This window comes from Scardinius erythrophthalmus (assembly GCF_964197995.2).
Source record: "Scardinius erythrophthalmus genome assembly, chromosome: 5".
Taxonomy (NCBI): Eukaryota; Metazoa; Chordata; class Actinopteri; order Cypriniformes; family Leuciscidae; genus Scardinius; species Scardinius erythrophthalmus.
Window position 1 is genome coordinate 11308620 of NC_138225.1, and position 21119 is coordinate 11329738.

At 40.2% G+C, this 21119-nt stretch overlaps 1 protein-coding gene across 8 annotated transcripts in view; it reads left to right on the plus strand.

The window, feature by feature from the left end:
- The window catches only part of fbrsl1 (fibrosin-like 1), a 317505-nt gene that overhangs the window by 272900 nt on the left and 23486 nt on the right, over positions 1-21119 (plus strand). For all 8 annotated transcript variants that reach the window (XM_081366875.1, XM_081366868.1, XM_081366873.1 and 5 more), the window contains one exon: positions 7177-7225. In XM_081366875.1, the coding sequence (XP_081223001.1) occupies positions 7177-7225 (49 nt within the window). The remainder of the gene's footprint in view (positions 1-7176; positions 7226-21119) is intronic.

Here is a 21119-nt window from a genome sequence, read left to right on the forward strand (position 1 = left end):
GTATTTATTTAATCCAAAACTACACATAAAAAATATATTTTTTTATTTATGCAATTAAAATATTTGATCATTTACATAGTTGCCTAAACATTTTGTTGTGATATAATTTGATAGTCAAAAACATCTGAATTTTTTTATGGTGTCAAGCTATTTATTTTGTGTAAAGCTATATAGTTTATGTAAAATATTTTCATTTTACATAAAAATTCATATTTAATAAATGTGATAGTTCATTTTGACGGTAGAATTAACTCAAATTTATACACCCTTTAGCACCCCCTTGTGGCTACTCGATTAACACGTAGATTTGCACTATGTGCGAAACTATTCGTTCTGATAGCCTAATTTTAGTTGTTATATCTCTCGGTTTCTTCCAGCTTTATTAGAGTTTTAGATATTAGGCTACTTGAGTCGCGTAAGATTGAATAACATAACCATCTAATGGAATTGTCCAGTTAGCCAGAATGGAAGCTTGTTTATCTCTTTCTCGCTCTCTTTCTTTGCTACTCTCCTTATCTCACATGTGTTGGCAGGAGAAAGAAACCCTGGACTAAGATCTGTATCTGCAGTGTGTCTACTAAAGAACAGGCTCTGATTCCTTTGCCGATAAGCCAGGTTTTATCTTCCCCTGCTTTCACATTAAAGACGAGGAGGCCTGTGAGAGCCTGTACCCGTGACAGCCCCTGTGTGGCTACTGTCTGTCACCCAGGAGCATGGGAACATTGCTTTCAAGAAAGCAGGCGTAGCACAAGTAGTTGGTTTGTACCGGAATTTAATTTTGACTGGCTTCACTGTCCCGGCTTTGTATGCCCTTGGTTTGCTTACCAGAGGTCACAGATCATTGTAAAGCTGCTTTGAGATAATATCATGAAAAGCGCTTTAGAAATACAATGATAATTTGTCATGCTGCTTTTTCAGCCCACCAAGTTGCTGAATGAATGTTTTGCTAGAGATATGTTAGCTCTGTTCCTAAACCTGGTGAGCTAAGGGCAAGCTCACACTAGAGGATTGTAAGACTGCCTGAATCGCTGTGGTGCTCACACTACACAACAATCTGTCGTTGTCTTGTCTTAGCAGTGTGCATGCTGCACAACACAACCTAGACGTCAAGAGGCAGTCCCGACCAACAGCAAACAACGTTTTCTTACAAAATCGTGCGAGAAATTCACGCAAGATTTTTTCGTTTATACCACCTGCCCTGGGATTGGCTGGATTAGTTTCACCTTGCCGTTGCATTGCACACACACTACAAGATCACGTGGCGATCATTTCAAACAGGTTTGAAAATATTGCAGCGTTTGTGACTGCCCGAGACTGGCTCAGATCACATCACTAACCTGCTAATACTTGAGCATCGGCGACCATAAACGAGCACCGACTTGGCCTCATCCCGGGGTTTTCGTTGCAGACCTTAGAAATCTATGGTGTGCGACCACAAATCATGTAGTGCGAGCTTGCCTTAACTTGTCTCCTGCCTACATAGGTAACTGAAATGAAACCTCATAAGCAACTGATTTGGAACGCTCTACAAAGACAGCAGCTCTATATTGTGGTAAATAGTCATTTTTATAGATATTTGACCAAGTTGAATGTAAGTATATTTATAATTATTAATATTAAAAACAATAATTGATTATTATAAATTCTATTCCTATTAAAATCATAAAAATAATGCAAATGCATGTTTTATTTAATTATCATTTCAATTTGTCTCAAAAGCAAAAAAAACCCGCATTTAATAATAATAATTTGTTTGGACATTTAAAACAAAAAAAAATATTATACTATTATTATTATTGTTATATAATAATAATACGTTATTAAAACATTCATATTTGTAGTAATATTATAATCATACACAATAGTAATTAGCATGTTGGTTTTTATTATTTCGATATTGCTTCAAAAGACAAAAATAATTAAATCATTGTGCAGTTTTTGTTTGGTTTTTTTTTTTTTTTTTTTTTTTACAGAGACATATTATTGTATCATAAAGCAAAATCAGTCGATCTCTACTCATTGCGTTCTGCATTGGGAATGTATCAGTGATCCCTATTTAGGCAGCTCACTAGGTTTTGAAGCAGCCTACCATGTGAATGAATGTGCTTTCCTCCATTCTGTTTTTCTTTACTTTTTACCTGGTTTCTCATAATATGTTTATGCCTGGCCATGTGTCGAGCCCTGGAGGCAACAACTGTGCTGATTTGTGACTCTGTCTCGCTGTTTGGCTTTAGTGTTACTGTGCGACACATCTTTACCTCTCTCTCTCTCTCTCTCTCTCTCTCTCTCTCTCTCTCTCTCTCTCTCTCTCTCTCTCTCTCTCTCTCTCTCTCTCTCTCTCTCTCTCTCTCTCTCTCTCTCTCTCTCTCTCTCTCTCTCTCTCTCTCTCTCTCTCTCTCTCTCTCTCTCTCTGCCTGTCTGTCTTTCCATTTATCTCTTTTCCTCACCTGTGATCTCACTCTGCCCTTCACTCACCGGATAGCTTTCTAATTTGTATTTCACACCAACCTGCTGCTATGTTAACAACCTGTGAGTGCTCAAAAGCAGGAAAAAAATTATTAAAAAAAGAAAGATATAAAAATGTGTGAATGAAATGGAGAGATTAAATTATAGCGAGAAAGATGTAAAAAAAGGAGGATTCTGGATAAGGAAGATTACTACAGAAAGATAAATGAAGAGAGATCAGAGCGAGGATGCAGGCGTTTTAGAAATGCAAACCACAGGAGCTGTGCTGTGATTCCGCTGCAGGTTCTCATCGTGTTGTTGCCAAGCGAGAGTTCAACGGAGGAATCGTTCCACACCCTCGGCCAATCGCGGCTGACGTGGAATGTGGCGCTCGCGGCGAGCAGCACAGACTTGTGGGTAGGACTGCATTTTGCACGGTCACCCAGTGGAATACATTATCATCTTAATGATGCTTTAGGTGCAGATGCATGTCTAATGCGCTGGTGTGGGAGTTTGTGTGTGTGTGTGTGTGTGTGTGTGTGTGTGTCACTCTCCTGTGGAGTGGAGAGGGCAGAGAGCTGTAATCACTCTCTCACACACACACCTGTTCTGACTGGAGGCGGTCTGCGCTGCGGCTGATAGGATGAGAGCGCAGGGGGAGAGATGTAGCAGAGCTCATGATAAACGAGTATGTAGGAGGTCATTAAGCAGAGCAGCGAGAGGAGGAGAGAGAGAGAGGGAGGGAGGGAAATGGGAGAGAGAAGGACAAACACAGTGAAGATAATTAATTTGGAGTTTCATTAGCAGGAACCTGTATGCCTGAATGACTGCATTGGTGCATCGGCTGGTTAAACGCACATGATCACGCAATCCTGGGGAACTTGCTTAATAATTAACAACTAATAATTATATATATATATATATATATATATATATATATAGTGAGAGAAAGTGGGGGGAATATTCCATCCCCCACAACGTCAGAGACAAAGTTGATACTTAAATTAAATATAATTGAGAAGCTTAATAATTGAGGTAGTTGTGGCTCTTGCAGGTTTTTAAGAGGGTGATGACTGAGATGTTTATCAGCCCTTTGCTGTCCCTCTTCAACATGATGTTACATAAACAGTTAGAAAATAGAAGCCTGTAAGGTTCTGGAAAACATCCTGCCATTAAGAGAGAGAGAGAGACTGAAGCAAGAAGATGGGTGAGGAATGATTACTGATGGTAGAAAGAACAAGGAGGAGTTTGGAGGAACAATGATAAATCCCAGGCATGATCCACATGCTAAAACCTGTGTTTGTTGTAGAGGTCATCCGGTTGTTGTCAGGTTAATCAGAGGACTCTGTGGCAGCTCTCTTCAGGCCAGGCTGACCCTCTTTTTCTCTTCCTCTCTGATAATTGATGCCATCTGGCCCGCCTGCTTGCCCCTGGCAGCATGACATCACGTCAGTGCCATAGCTTCCTCTGAAGCCTCCAGTGGCTCCGCTGTGCCACCCTCTCCTGGCACTGAACGCATGGGGTGTCGGAGATGAACGGAGGGGCGTGGGGTGGGCGGAATAGAGGACGAAACCGATCAGTTGTCTTATAATTTTGTTGGTTCAGTGGAATTTATACAGTATTGAATTTTGGTTATGTTCATCGAGTTTGAGGTGGACTTATTGAATTATTTTTATTTAACCTCTAGAAACTAGCAGTATAATGATACTAATACCATGGTGTCTTGAATTACACTACCGTTCAAATGATTTACGTTTTTCTTTTGTTTGTTTTTTTCACAGGGACAAATTCAGTTGATCCAAAGTGTCATCAAGTGCCATCACAGGAATACATTGTATTTTAAAATATATTCAAATAGAAAACAGAATTTCAAATTGTAATATTTCACAATATTACTGTATTATTGGTCAAATAAATGCCACCAAAGTATAAGAGTATTCTTTAAAAAACATTTAAAAAATCTTACGAACCCCTATATCCCATCGAATTCTATTTGATAGGAATTCCATGTTGATCCCATGGTAAGGTTTTTTTTATAGTAACATCTGATTATTGATGAAATGTTATGTAATTTTGGCATATTTCACCTTTTGCACCTGCATATTGATTTTGATTACTAGTTTTGGTTACTGGGTTGTTTCAACCCATGGTTGGGTGAAATATTGACAAACCCAACCATTGGTTTAATTTTTTTTAATACAATTTTTAAATCCAATGATTGGCCATTTTTAGAGTGCTTTTTGGTCCTGTGGTGTGGCAGATGTACAAATATTCCATATATTCTCAATTACTGAGGTCATAAAAACTGCATGCATTTTTCAAAAGAATTGATGTTTAAATTCTAGATGGGAGTGTAGCATGTCACACCACAGAATATATCAACTTCCCAGAGGTGTTTTTTTAAAGTAGACTGCTTTCATTGGCTTGTTGTGGAGCACTAGATGAAGCTGTATAAAATATTTATGTGTTTGGTGTAGTCTGAACTCTGACTGTTGTGATTGTTTTATTTTTACGGCTTAGCACCCTTTTGCTGGAATTAAACCGACCTCACCTCCCTGTCTTCCCTTTCCTGTTCCTTCTTCCAGTGGCACTTTACAGCTGTAGGCAGCATGTCTCAACACATGACCATGACCCTTTTATTTGTCTAACTCCCTCCCTCCCTACCTCCTCCTCTGGCTGTTTTCCTCTGTGGCTCCTTTGAGAGTCGGGTCGTGGTCCAGAGGAGGTGCATCATTGCCTGTAGTTAATGAGTGCAATGGGAGAAGTGAACTGAGGGCTGTTTTGGTATCTCAGAGTCCCAGGTCTGGCCTCTCTACCTCCAGATCCAGTAACGCACGTCCTCTCGGGTCAGGCCTCCTGCGGCCCCGCCAGCGCTGTTTGGCTCCCAGCAATGTGGCTTCAATTTCCTCCGTTCTGAAATGGTTATAGCCCCTCTGCTTCCTTCAGTGGGCAGGGACTTTGCTTTTTTTCTCCCTCTCCCGCTCTCTGTCCTTTCTCTTTTCCTGCTCATTTTGATCGCTCTGTCCTTTAATCACCGCTCGGGCCCCCTGCGTCGTAAGAGTGCAAAGAATTTGTTATGGGTGATCTCTGACCTCTGGCCTGTAGGGACACGGTTTAAAGGCTGCTCGTTAGAACAGCTCACTGGCAAAAAATACAAACAGTGAAATGCAGCCGCCATTATTATTTTTGTTACGCTCTGGAAGTTCCTTTCTTGCTTCAAGCTCTCAAAAAATACCTTTCATAGACGGATCATTGTATTGAAAGTTTCTTTTCAACATTAAAGGCATGAGCCGAACGAACGTTAACGGCAGTCTTTGCCCAAACCCGAGGCTTATACATATGCTACGGGCCCAGTTCCATCTGAACCTCTTTTCTTTCATGTAATCCTACGGGGGTGTGAGCTAAAGTGTTCCAGCTCTCAGACACAGAGAGCTTGTGTAGTGAAAAATCCCGCTTGCTGAAAAATTAGTCCCCTGACGTAGTGAATTATGGGGCTGAAATAGAGCTCTTTATTAATGTAGTCCAGGATTCACGTCAGCGGAGGTCTCAGAAATTATGCCACGCCGTGGGTCTGGTCTCACAGGAGGTTTTGCATATTAGACTGAGTACACATAATAAAAACACGTTATTAATGGAGCTAGAAACTTGGCTTACACAAGGTTCAAATAGACAAACTGTGGTCCATTTTCATCAAAACATGCTGCAGAATTTGAAAATACTAGGCCTATGTGTCCACAGTATATTGTTTATAAAAATGAGCCGTAGTGACATTTTCAAATTAAGCATTTCTAGCTCAACTTAATGCAAATAGGAAGTGAAATGGTGTGGCAACTGCCATAGGAGTGCAGATCATGATTCACCAGCGGATATAGTTATAACAGAGTAGGAACACTCCTACAAAACAACAGCGCAGTGACCCGTGACCTCCTGTGTGAATAGAGCCTCAGAAACATGTCCAACACGCAACCCACTAGCTAGTTGTTTTTCAAAATGTGTATTTTTGCACATTCCTTGAACTCATATCTCTTTTATGGTCTCTTTTACATTGTTTTGCATTTGACTCAACTGTAATATATGTATCTCAGAAGAAGAGATATGTACTCTCAGAAGAAAAGGTACAAAAGCTGTCACTAGTGCTCTATTCTAAGAAAAAGTTGGAATGTGTGTGCTGGCATTCTTTGCCACCCCTGTGTATAGTGTGTGAAGAATTTAAGAGTTCCTTCTTCGTTAAGAGCCCCATGTCCTGTCTGTCAATGACTGTGTGTTTTGGTAGGAGCATGGCATGTTTTCTTTTTCTTGCTGCTTGCCAGAAACTACACGTTCTGCTACATGGAGGGGAAGGAAAAGCACACTCATGTTTAGTCTACATAGCACTTAAGTCACTTTGTAGGGAAATTACTGTTTTCCTATTGTAGTTTGCGGGTAGGATTTGTGATGTCACCATCCATCAGTGATCTTTTGTTAAATCATTAAGAGCAGGGATGTGGAAAATAGTGCAAGATGGCTCCACCTAAACATTTGGACAGTGTTTACTGGATTTTACAGGATTTTTATGTCATTCCCCTCCTGCTTTTCTTTCCCTTCGTCTTTTGCTCTATTTTTTATTTGTTGGTAGCCATCTTTAGCGTGGCACAACAGTTGTTGCCATGTTGTTGCCTTTACACCCCCCAAAAAGGGGAGGAGAGCACTTGTTTAAAAATGGTCTAATTGTGTTTTACTTCTGTTTTTCAGGCATCTGATGTAGGATCAGAGAAGCTTTTCTCGCCTTCTGCACCTAAAGGTAAGAGCATGTTGTGGGTGCTATATAAATGTTTCTAATGTCATTTTTCTTGCATTGGATGTTCAAGACATGATTAAGCCTGATTTGACCATTTACCCCATTCATAAACTGGTTTTGAAACAAAGAATACCTCAGGGTTGTCAATGAATAAAGCCTATAAGAAACTTTCATTGTGCAAATTGCACTGTAGTAAAACTCGCGCAACCAAATCCTTGTTTCACTTATTTTCCATTCTAGGAAGGTCTGTTCTAGGTCACAGTTCAGATAGTCTAGGTTATTGGTGTTGAAGTTAATATTTTTCTCCACAAACCTGACACTATGCAATATGTTCCCACATGCAACTCTAAGCTCACTTTCAGAGCCATACATCATTCACAAGAGTAGCATTACTCTTGCCGGACTAGTGCTTTTCTATTTTTCTCATTTTTTTAAATGAATGTTAGACGTGGGAGTTTTTTTGTCCTTTTGAGCCAAAGAGATAACCATCTTTTCAGGTTCCCCTCAAATGTTAGGGTGCACACATGTAGATGTACATGGTGCTAAATGTGGTAGCAGTAAGTCCTGGGCCGTCAGACTCATCAGAAGCTTGGGTTGAGTGTGTTTGCATCTTTAGACCTCTATGACAGACAGCAAATCTCAGATGTCTTGTAATCCTGCTAAAAGCCTGTTTAAATCCTACGAGACTGTGAAATGGTGCTTATTTGTTTCCTTGTTTTCATTCATTTTCAAGTGGTTGCTGTTAGAGGTTTGCTTCTAATGCGTTGTTGAGCTACTTTTTACTGTTTCCAGCAGTAGTTAAGGTTTAGCTGAGAGCAGTAGGAAGTCGCCCCTTGAAGTTTTTTTTAGTTGGTCCACATCCAGGTTTTGTAGGGGAACTAAGTTGTGAAACGAATTCTGTTTCTTGCACAGTGCGGAGGAGATGTCGAGTTTAATGCCACACTTCTGATGCCCTGCATGAGTCTTTTGGAGAGCTTTTGCCCCCCACTCTCTGAAAACGCAGAAAAGAGGAAGTGAGAGGAGACAAGTCGAGCTCAGAGGAAGAGTAGAACTTGTGACTACTGTCGGGTTCCATATTAAAGTCATTTTTATGCATGTCTCTGGATGACTTCCAGACATAACCATAGGAAAAGACTTGTGCAACAACTGACATGTTTAAAAGAAGATCAGAGCACATGGCTTGAGCACTTCAGATGTCAACAGAAGAGCTTGTTCTTGTTGTTGTTGTTGTTGATATAACATGCTCCCTAATCTGTTACGGTTGATGGCGAGACAAACTGCATCTTCCTTAATATAATGCTAATGTGTGTCAAGCACACACTCTTCCCAGGGATCACAGGGATGATACAGAGAAAGCAGAAAGCAGATTTGGATTTTAAAAGAATGCAAAACCAAGAGTGGGAATATGTGGATTAAGTGATTTAGGACTGCAGGAAATAAATATTATCGTACTAGCAATTTGATGCCCAGACTGTAGAGATTACAGATCTTTTTCAGGGATGCATAACCTTTAATGATAGTTCAATTTCTGACATCGTAATCTTTGATATCCATTAAGTTTCATTATATTTCCAGTGTGGATTTCTTAACTTTTTATGTTCTGGAAGTTGTATAATACTTTGAGTTCGGACTTCATATCCATCAAATTGCATTGCTGTTTATTGTTCGTAACCTTTCATATCCAGTGGTATCACAGTAGTTCCAGTTTGGTCTTTTTTAGGTATCACCTGGAGAACTTTGCCTCTCTGTTCCAGAATTTCTGGGGCTGTATTACAGATACCTTAATTCTTCTTAATTCTTGACTGCAAGTAAAAGTTCTATTTCCTAAGTGAACTTAATTGAAATTGTGGTTGTTGTTGTTGAGTTTATTTTTGAATTTCATGTATGTCACATGGCCTTAGCATCCAATAGCATCTGGCAATAGCATCCAAAGCACTTGGCAAGGAATGTATAGTATTATTACCCTTGTTCTCCTGTTGTCGTTTTTGAATGTGGGTTTGTCCAGACTTTGTTCCATGGAATGCACCATTCCTTCAGACTGTTATTCTAGATTTTGGGGGTATAGGAGCATATGTGTCCCATTACAGTACGCCCGCCGAGACCAATCTAAAGCTCGCTCAGCTCTGATCCCCAAATTGGTCTGCCCTGGAGAACTTCTGGCAGACTGATCACTCGCTTGGCTCACGTCTTGCGTTGGAGAATTGCATTACAGGGAAATACCTCAGCATGAATGTGGTGCTGCTTGCACAAATATGCATGTGTCTTTGTTTCTGTAAACAGCTTTGGTGCACACTGGTGCTTGATTTGATTGATTTTGTGCCCTCAGTCAAGTACTGTGGTGACATACAAGTTTCGTATCAGCTTAACAGCTGTTTAGTTTTGCTGTAATCTGTTCTTACATAATTACCACAATCGCTGTGCTTTTCGTAACTTTATAAGAGGCTTGCTCTCCATCTAGCAGTGCCGGGGTTTTCTTGCCCTGAATGAATGCATAGTGAATTCATGCTCATAACTTATATACTTATATTAGTTCATCGGTTCTATTGTTATAGCTATTGTTCGTAGAACTGTTTTAACGTTCATTCTGTCTATCGATTGATCATTCATTCTATCAATGTGGCGTTCTTTCTTTCCAGCTATCGCTCATGAGTTTGGTCTACTACTATCTACTGCTTGTACGATCTATCGTTCTATCTATCGTTCTCTCTGTCAATCGTTCTATCACATATGAAATATAGCTCTGTTTTACATTTATTATTTACTCTATGTGTGGAGCTAGAGTACAGCTAATGCAGAGCGATATAAGGTGATTGTTGGACCTAGAACCGTGTGCAGCTTCTGCCTGCAGCACAATGAGGTTAGAGGCTTTAAGCATAGTTGGGAGGGGGGTTGCTCTCTTTCTCTTCATTTTACCCATCAGTGAAGCGGTGACGCACCCATTTTGTGTGTGAGGTCTGTCAGGCAAACCCGGGGCATGCTGGGATAGCGAAGGAAGATTGTGGTGAAAAGCCATTTGTGAAGTGGATTTCTGGTTTGCTAATCCTGATTAATTTTGACCCGTTGTGCTCATTTTAAACAGCGTATTACTGTACGCGAGAAGCACCGCCAGCTTCGGGCCAAACTGAGAGCTTAGCGGCTTTGGAAGGCTTAACAGCAGATGGCATTTTAAGCCGGACTTAATAAATTGTTTCCATTAAACTTACCGGCCCACACATAGTGGATTAGGACTATAGAACAAAGAAAGAAAGAGAGTGAGAAAGCAACAAAAGAAGGGGGGTAACAGCCATTGCTACATCCTCACAATATCAAATTGATAACGCGCCAGTTTTCTCTGTTAATCCACCGTTGCAAAAATCTGTCTGCTCGCCAACACATGAAAACAAATTGACCCAACTAATTTATTATGAATAATATTTACAGTCCATACCGTTATCGTAACGTATGTAATTCCGGATTAAGAGCCATGTCTGGTCGTCACACGTTATACTCTGTTTTTCTTGATAGCATTTGGCTGAATCAATTCCGCAGAGGATGGGTGCTACTCCCCCCGCCCTGCCTCCCCTCCACCGTCCCCAGGGAGCCGCAGGGTCGTTCTCTAAGCACTCATTATATGCTACACGGCTCAGGGTCTCCGTGTCGAATCGCTAATCAAGCACTCTGTCTGCAGGCCCACGATTCAATAGCCGTTGAGTGGCCTTTGTTCCTACCCGCTATTTGCTGCATGTCAATAAAAGTCTGCTCCCTGCTCCGCCTCGGCGAATGAGCCCCCCTTCGCACACGCCCTCCCCTCAGTCCTTCAGAATATAAAATGCACTCTCTTCTCTCCTCTCCTGCATGGAGGGAGGGAAAAATGTGAGGATGGAGAATGGAGGCCAGCAGAGGTCAAAGGATTTTGGGGGAAATGGTGGAGAATGAGAGTGTGTTTGTATGCGGCTCTTCTCCTCTACTGAGGTTAATGCTGATGTATTGCTAACCTTAGCGCTGCAGTGTTTGTGGCCTCTTGCCCATTAAATAATGAATAGAAGTTGACCTCTTGACCAGCTAATCAGCTTTGCAGCTGTTGGATCGTGAAAGTGCAGAGATCGAGGAGTCACGGTCAGGGATGGACCAGCGTACGGACTTGGGATATTCCAAGATTAGCAGCTAATATTAAACCCACCGGTCATTGCGGAGGTTAATGTTGCATGTACAGGTGGAATTGGATTTGTATGTGTTTGATAAAGCCTGTCCAGCTGTTATTGTGTGTAAATGTTCCACTGCTGTTTTGTCCGAGCTCTTTTTGTGGTGTGGCTAGTCATTTAGCCAAGCTTGTCATTTGATATTAATAAACATAGAATGCTGTTGTCCTTTGTTTGGGTGATTGTTCATGCTTGCTTACTGTTCTCCACCTTTTTGGCTCTTGGTTTACACACATATTGCCATTAATTCAAAGTCTGGTCCATATTGCAACTTATTCTGGCTAGTTAGACAGGAAGAGATCCAACTGTCTGACCAATTTGTAAAGCATGTAAATTACTTTAAAGGAACACCCACTCTATGAAGCTTTTTGTATATACAGTATATTAAATTTAATTGTTTGACAAGGAAATTTTCTCTCAGAGTCGGAGTGTTTCATAAATGTTGTTTGGTCCCACTTGTCTCTGAAACAGAACTGCAACTTCAGCTGAAATGGAAGAATGGCATTCATATCTCTTTATTATTTCCAACTTTCATTATTTCTCCCCTACATCTCAGAACATATGACCATTTGTTTTGGTAGCTTGCTTGTATGTGTGTGTGTTTTCCTTTCATTTCTGGAAAGCGAGTGTTATGAATGTTCCTCTTTATTGATAGCGCTAACCCTGTTTGTGTAGTTCTGCCTGTCAGGAAGATGAAAATAAATAGCAGGAGCGTGGAGAAGATAAAACATGTGTTTAATTATTAATTGAGCCATTACTGACAGAGATTGCCTTTTTGATAAAAGGCAGGAAGCTGCTTCAGGGGTAGAAAAAGCAATTACTAAAGCTATCTTCCTCTTCCTCTCCGCCCGTCGTTTTGCTCTGTGCAAACAGAAAAACATACCCTGTCGACCAACCTATTCCATAAATTATTTTAATTTCCTTTCAATATTTATGATGTTTTAAATTATGATTCTGTTGTCATGTTCTATTTATGGAGAGGCACTGAGCCATGCTATACTACGGTAGCTGTAACTATTATCTGGTGGGAGTTGCTTTCCTTAACGCGTTTCAGAAAATATTACATTTCGACATGTTCGTTTCCCTTTTCATTTCATTCCAATTTATTCGAATGATCGCACATGGTGTATTGATTTTGTTGACGTCTGGCCATTTGCTGAAATGCTATCGGTTGCTGTGCATTTAAGCTGCATGGGGTATTGATATTGCTGTAGCTTTCATTTGCAGAGAATCGTTGGACAGTTTCTAAACCAATAATTTCTGAGACATAACCTTTCAAATACAAATATTACTAACTTGATTTTGCGGAAATTGAACAGTGTCCAGAGGTTTCACTAGTATGCCTGTCAAAAAAAACATCCTGGGCCATATATATATATATATATTTGATTATTTGGGTATTATGCCCATCATAGTATTTTGTACTTCCTTTAATTTATACTTATTTAGATCATTAAATCATTTCATTACAAGAATGAGAACCCCCATTGAGAATAACTGGTTAAACATCCAGCTGTATTATGGTAATGAGGCTTTTGAGGGAAAATATGTTCATTAAAATAATGCACTATAAATCTTAACACAGATCTTAAGTGAACATATTTTCACAAGATTTACAATTTGTCTTTTAACCCAAGTCATTAAATGGTAACATTTGATGCTTGCAGGTTCAAAGTAAGTGTCTTACACCTTTCAGTAAGCTTTCCCAGGGCTACCAGTCTAAGCCTGTTAAAACCATCCTTACCCTGTGCCATGGCCGCCCTGGGACCAGACGGGGATGGAGCAGCGCTCTTGAGATGATCTAGCAGCCCTACAGCGAGGAAAGCAGCTTGTAAAGTTGAGGTCAGGCCCTCTCAGGAGTCTGCCTGCATTTGTGCAGGGTAATTTTAGCACTCGTGGGCCAGCTAATGACCAGTTTCTTTCAAGAGTTGATTGCTGGAGCTCGTTTAACTATCCCCAGTGTGATCACTCCCGCTAGGGCTGGGATAACCATCAGTCTAGCTGCATTTTTTTTAGCGAGAACGAGAATGCTTTTTATCAGGATGGCTAGAATAGGCAGTGAATATCAAATATGAACGCTTGGCTCTTTACCGCCCGTTTGAAGGAGATGCCAGGATGAGATTTTTAACATTTTGTTTCATTGTGTCCTGTGTTTGAAGTCAATGCTATTTGCAGAGGACGTTGTTATCCTCGCTCACAAAGCCAGATGGTTGTTGCTGGTGGCCAAACATGAATCTTGGATAATGTTCAGTCACTGGCAGAGACGAACTGCTAGACTGGATGGATATTGCAAACACGCTTGTAATGGATTCGACATTTCGGGAACCGGTTCAGAAGGATCTTATAAAGACCGGAATTCTGTGGCTGAGCACAGGAAGGAGGTTAAATGAACAGAATTCCATGACCAGGAACAATATGAAAGCTCTTCCATGCTTCTTGGAGTTCAAAGGACTTAAGCGCGCTTTAACGTGGTTGTGGTATGTCATGCTACAAAATAGTATTCACGTTTTTATTGCTTTATTTGCTTTTTATCAATGCTATGCGTATTCCGTGTTTAAGATATGTCACGTCGCCATGGAAAGTACAAACACATGCTTCTGTGCGTTTAAGTTACTCCGCAGACGCATTATTCCATCTACATTCATCACACTGAAGTCTTGCAGCTCAGAGACGGTTTGTGAGGTTAAGCTAATTAGCCCTGAAATCAGCACATGGTAGAAAACCGCAGAGGGACGCTCTACAGCGAGAGACGTTGCGCAGAGATCTCGTATTTTATGTTCAGACAGTCGTTAATCGTTTTGAGCTACGCTAAGGCGCAAATACCACTCTGCGTGAGGCTCTCATCGCTGAAAAGGGAAGGAAAGAATTTTTTTTAGAAATCCCAGTCTGTGTGGTCTTCTATTAATCAAACAGGCATCTTTTCCCCTTGCGCCGAGCACAGGATAGGCCTCTTAACAGCCTTCCTCTCCAGTGGCCCCATTCAGACCCAGAGTGGCTGTTATTTTAGCACCGCACTGGAGAGCAGCGAAAGAGTGGGACGCTGAACCCCGCTGATGTGTTGCCTTGCTGGGGAGAGACCGGATAAGAGGGTCCCAGGAGTGGATCTCGACTATGAAGAGCCATTTAGAGGTAGACCTTGCTGCCTCTCCTAGGTGTGAGGGGGCATGGAGAGCCACGATGGCAATAGATGTGGAAAAGATGAGCAGGTATCAAGCAAGTCCTGCTTTTTGTGCGCTACAGCCAGTGGAGTTCATTTAAATTTTGTGATGTCATCTTAAAGTTTAAATTCTGAGAAACTCACATATGACTTGCATATAGTTTTCTTATAGTTGAACACATGACCTTTAATATATGAAGCATGTTAACCAGGGTTTGAATTAAATTGGCCAGAGGAAATTCAATTGGAATTTGAATCGGAAGGAAGAAGAATTTAAATACATTCAACAAGTAATTCATCCACCCATATATATATATATATATATATATATATATATATATATATTATAATGAAATAGGCTATATTAAATAAACAAATTAGTTAAAAATACTGAATTTCAGCCTATTACATTCAAATTTGAATTGAAATTGTGTATCTTGATTTTTTTTTTACCTCGATTCATGAATTTAATTGGAATCTTTACATTTAAATCTCAAATTAATTGTTAATGGTTCACAACCCTGATGGTTTCATGAAGTCTGTTCAATTCACACATGCATGTTCCATGTTGGATTGGGCACCCTATCAGAGAAAAATACATTCAGCTCAGGTATGAACCCCTGTAGGTGTGTTTTGCAGGTCTTCTGTTATGATTGCAAGTAAATTGAAAGCATGTCACAGAAGACCCTTTTGGTGAACATCTACATGGGCAGCTGTGGTGCTTTATTATTTACCCGAGGCTATGGATTTTCCTTTACTAACCGCTTGAATTTAAACCATGAGCAGTGAGAACATTAGAATGGCCCAAAGGTTCTTCAGCAAGAATGAACCACCTGGGTCTCCCTTTCAAACCAGCTTTAAAATGCTCCTCTTCTAGGAGGCTTTTAGCTGGCCTATTTGCACTCAAACACTTTTGTAGGAAACGTAGATAGACCTCTACTTGACAGGTTATGGCTGTGAGTATAGTCATGAACAGAAATCTTTGAAAAGCTACACCTCATGCATTAAACCTAAACATTAAGCAAGCCCTTATACTCGTGTTCGCCTCTTTTAGTTGACAACCGTTTATTATGGGTGTTGTTTACCCAATGTTTCCAAGAAGATGGATTCTAGATGCCTGCATTTGTTTTCAAGTGTAAACCTGGTAAATGTTCTGCTTTGTTTTGTTATTAGAAAGAAATTGCACTCAGGGTCCAAAATTAACACTGCCAAGCACTAAGTACGAAATGTTGACATTGGCAAGTAAATAAAACCCACTGATAAATCCATATACTTTATATTAATATATTAAATACATACAATTATATATATATATATATATATATATATATATATATAAACACACATATACTCCAGCGTTTATGTATATATAAAATGCTCCATTACAAGCCACTATGAAGTGGCTGTTCTTTTGTTCTTATAGCCATTATGACCATAATAAGGCAGTATGTTATTTCTTTGTGTATGTGTGTGTGTAACAGGAAATTAAAGGAGACATGCATGTTTGAGCGGGTCCCCCTGAGCGGTGCTCGAGGTCATGACAGAGGGCCTGTCTCCATTAGTTTTACTGGCACACCTCCAAAACCTTCCTTGCCCCTTCAGACTGCCTTTGTTACTTCCCTCCCCACTGTACCGCTTAAAGTCTATACAGATGAGTTATAGTCTGGCCTCATACGGTTTAAACTTCAGAAAGCCTGGTCAGAGTAGACGCATTATTTAATTTGTAGTAAACGAACAAGGTTGAAGTACAATAAGTCCAGCATGTTATACTGATGTGTGTGAAACTTTTCTGAATGTACTGTATATGTTGTCACAAACATCTAGTAAAAATGTATTAACTGCTGGATTTCAGATTCAGACTGATATTTTAAGTCTTTGGGGCTGATTTATTAAAAGAACTGGCGCAAAATAATGATTTCTTTGTGAATCATCAGATTATTGATACTTTGCACGTGACGTCAGTTGTACTGGCTGGCGGGCAAGAACGTCATTCCCGAGCAACGAAAACCAGTAAACTAATCAAGGATCTTGCCAGGACGTTGCCAGTTTTAATATACAAAAGTTGGTATTTTGAGGTGTACACGACATGTCAGATAGTTGTTGTGCGATTGGATGCACTAACCGCGTTTGTTGCCCCCCAGATATCACGTGACTGCTAAGTATCAATAATGGTCTTGCTGTATTTCTTTTCTTTTTTTTCATACACTTGCAAATGTCTGCAAAATGTTTGATCAACAACAATGTCATATTCATATTTTACTTCCATAAATCTGCTCGCACTGCTTCTGTTTAGCTTTAAAAAACTGACAGCCATCGGATACCTCTCCCCATTGTGTTTAGTCCTGTTCTTGCATGATTTAAAGCCTAAACGTAGTGTGTGTTTGCTAACCTGATATTTCCCTGCAACCTTATCCCATGTCTTTATCCCAGTGTCAATTTGAGTCCCATTTGAATTGACCCACAAGAGGGTCTCAGAGCTGTAATTTAGCCTGTGACTGCATGAAAGGACACGCTTGGCGATTGTAAACACTCAGATGTCGCCTCTTAAAACTGTCATACAGAAGTGATGCGTTTCTGTAAAGGATTCTAGACCTCCTTCCTCCCAGATAATGGTGTTTCGGGCTTCTTTGGTTCGTTAAATACAGAAGTTTTTTGTCAGATGCTTGCCCTCAGACTACCTGAAAAATAAGCCTTTAAGGATATAGATTGAAAGATAAGATTGTGGAGTGACAATGAATGTTTTGTTTGGGGTTATTTCCCCCTTCAGTAAAATGAGAAGAGTTTTTCTAGTGCCTTCTGCGGTGCTGACGGAAATATATCTTTTCAACTGTGATGCAATCTCAATTTCATCCAGTGTGTCCATTTCATCCATTCTAAAGGCGTTCATAGAAATGGCAGAATAATACGTGCCCTGTATGGTCTTTAATGAGACGTAATGCTCTTCAAGCATCTGTGAAAGATTTCAGTGAAAAGGAGCAATGTTTTTATGCGGAAAACGTCCAGGAATGGAGGTAAACGGTCCATACAATGAGATCTTTGAAATATCCTCTTTTATCAGGGTCTGAGTCTGTTCAAACCGTTGGTCTGACTGTCACTTGACCCGTGTACGTGTCATGTTCTTTCTTTAATACGTTTTTTCCATAAAGTCACACTATGAAAGATACAATCAGCTCTGTCTAAAGCCGATTATCCAGTTTAATTTGCCGTGAAGATGTCGAGATACTCTTCGCCTTGGTATGGCTGAATTATTTTATAATAAAGTCACAAGGCGAGTCATTAGGGAACAAAAAAAGATCATAAGCCATTTTAAAAACATGCATTTGGTCGTCCACATATGCCCCTTCTTGTGAGGTTTGTGTGCGGGCGTGCATGCTAACCAAGCAAAGTGGTTTCCGTCTAATGCTCATTTTTTGGACTGGAAGCGGTTAAGTGCAAAAGCACTTGAGGGAACATTATCCGAATGAAAATATTGACAATATGCCTTTACACCACCTTGCCACTATGGCCACAATGTCAAAACAAGTAGTCAGGTGTGACGGGTAGAAAAAGGCCCGTCAAACTGGGATTGTTCCTGAGAGTTCACCGTGGTAGGAAAGCCAGTTCCAGGTACATAAAAAGAGAGGGGCAAGAAAGCACAAGAGCTCTTTCAGACCCATGTTATGCTACTTGGGCCGTTGAATGATTCCCATTCATCCGTTTCCCCTTCCACTGAAAAGTAATCAGTTACTTGCTGAAAGATGATATGATATGCACCCAATGTCATACAGGTCTGAAGCAGGTTCATGCCTGATAGCATTGTTAGAGAACACCTTTATTTGTGCTCTCCCATGGCAAAATGCTCGCTACCCCAAATGGCTTTCAACCATGTTGTTTGGCCTGTTTTTTTTTTCCTTTTCATTCGCTTTTCTCCTCCTGTTTCACCTCCTGCTTTTCTCTGCAGCCTGTAAATCAGGAGAAAAGCAGCTGGCAGTGCTAATAGAGGATGCTCTCCTGCAGGGTAACAAAGAGGTATTGTTAGGTTTGTAAGGGCATTATGCGGCTAAATAAAGCTGACATGCTGAGGTGGAATTATTGCCCATGCTGAGCCTGGCGCTGCCCCGTGAAGCGAGGCTGAGAGTCGGATGGAAGGAAACCAGAGCCGGAGAACCCGAGAGAGAATGGGTTGCCGTTCCAGAATGTTCTATAATGACGACTGTTCTTCTAGTCAGAGTCATCAGTTCTTGTGCTCTTCTCACAACTTGAATGATATCCCCTGTGGTGAAAATCAAGTTTTTAATGTTGTTTATATGTATGTGTGGTGTTTTTAATATGCTTTCAGACAGACCATGTACTATATCATCAGTCAATACCATTGCTGGGTATTTTCTCCTTAAAACTGCAAACCACCACTATCATGTAGAAATGTGTTTTAAGAGTTATTTTTTCAGTGGATGTTGTCAGCACGTGTTCTGTGTATCTGGAATGCATTTATTGACAGCCTACCAAACCCACTGAGGATTTGAGGGAAAAAAATCATTTTTCACATTTTTCTGATAAAAAATAAAGGGTGCATACACTAAAATGGCCACCATTTTTTTTCGCGATATTTCCGGCAGAGCAGACCCTCAAATTATTGGTTCTTAGGGTCAAAGTTAACAGAAAAAAAAAACAAATAAAAAGTATGGCAGACCATGTCAGGTTCAACCCATTTTTGAGACTTTGGCTCCCCGACTAACTCTCTCCTACCGTCACAAACTTGTAACCAATCCCGTCAACGTGCGGGGCAGGCTTTTCATATCATTATTTCTAAAGGGATGCTGATTTTTTAGAAGGCAGCTGTCTGACTCTGAGATGGCGAACGGAAACATTGTTTGTGTAACATTAGCAACACATTATTAGCTGTTTGATTTTATTCAAATTCTGAATGGATTATATATAGTTTAGAAAGAACGCAAAGTTCTTTATAATCACTTATAAGATGTCACTCATCTCAGTTTGCGATCTCACAAAGTTCTGCTATAATCAGTGAAGTTGTCCACACTGCACAATGAATCTCTTATTTGTTATTTATCAAAAATACCACTTCAGTTAATCTGTCAATCCCAATAACCTCAAAACGGCCAAAATCACTATCTAATAAATCACTTATCCAAACCCTGTAGTGAGGTTAATCTAATCAGAACCAAAGTCATGGTCTGACTTCTTCAGCTGAAAGACTTGATATTTGTCCATTTATGGGTGGTTCCAATATTTTGGCTTTTACTCCAAATGTCAAAGGCTGAGGAATCGAGATTTGTCTGTTGTATTGGCCTGCATATGACTGAGTCTCCGCTGATTCCAACACCCTTCTGAGCCGTAAGACGAATCTTTATTAGAGCAGACAGCCATTGTCTGCAGTCATCTAGATAATTGCAGCACTGGGTCCTCTTCTCTAATCAATCCAGACAGCTGCCGCCGTGCCTGCCGCGTTTGCCAACCGTGCAGCTCAAGCTAATTAATGAAATGATGAGCCGTTTGGGCACAACGTGGTACCACACAAACAATCTGGGACATTTGGAAATGCCCAGCCCACATCAGAGGCACAGATAGATTAGTGAAGAGCTTGTATTTTTATCGCCGTCGTAAAAATGAATGTTTCAGAAGTGCTGCATACTGTTAAGAGTAGGATTTTTTTCATCCAGTAATGCAAATTGTGGTGTTTCTTGCTCCCCTTCATGTTGTTCTAAACCAGTATGACTTTCTTCCGCATAGCAGAAAGGAGAAAATATGAAGACAGTGTTACATGCTCTTTTTCTGCTATAATGAACAAGGACTGACACTTTAAAAAGGGATGCAAAAGCAGTTCAGGTTGTTGTTCATTGATAATCTTCCTTAACAGTGAGTGTGTTTACATGCACCCTCATAATGCGATTATAATGGGATTTGGCAATGTTGCGATTAAACTTTACCTCATGTAAACACAATACTTCGATTAAACTAATGCGATTAAGCTCATAATCGTAGTAACCATAATCACATTAAACTATGTGGTATACGCCGATTTAAATCGCAATAAACAGGCATGTAAGCACATTCATCATGTGATGTTCATTACGGCGCCAAAAATATCCAGTATGTCCATAAAAATGCATTTTGAATTTGATGCGAGTAGATTAAAACAATGGCTGGTAACATGCATACTGTATTCCTATCCGAGTGTGGTATAACCTTACTTAATTGTGAATAATCAGAATAATGAAAATTGCATGTAAACCGGAGTGAAGACCTCTGCTCGTGTCATGTAAACATCTTACTGCGATTAAGACCTTACTCTGATTATTAGAAATAATCGCATTATTTGTGCACATGTAAACGTAGTCAGTTTGAATCATTAATTAATCATTTAGACTGATTTAAGTGAATCGATTAATTTAACTCAAAATGGTTTAGTCACAAATCACTAGTTCTCCCATCAACGTGTTACGGAGAGCTAAGGGTGGTTGACAAGATTTTCAATAAATAACCGTTTTGAAGTTGTTTTTCACGCAAAGCTGTTATATGGTTTCAGAAAAGCACGAGTCATGTGGACTACTTTTATGGTGCC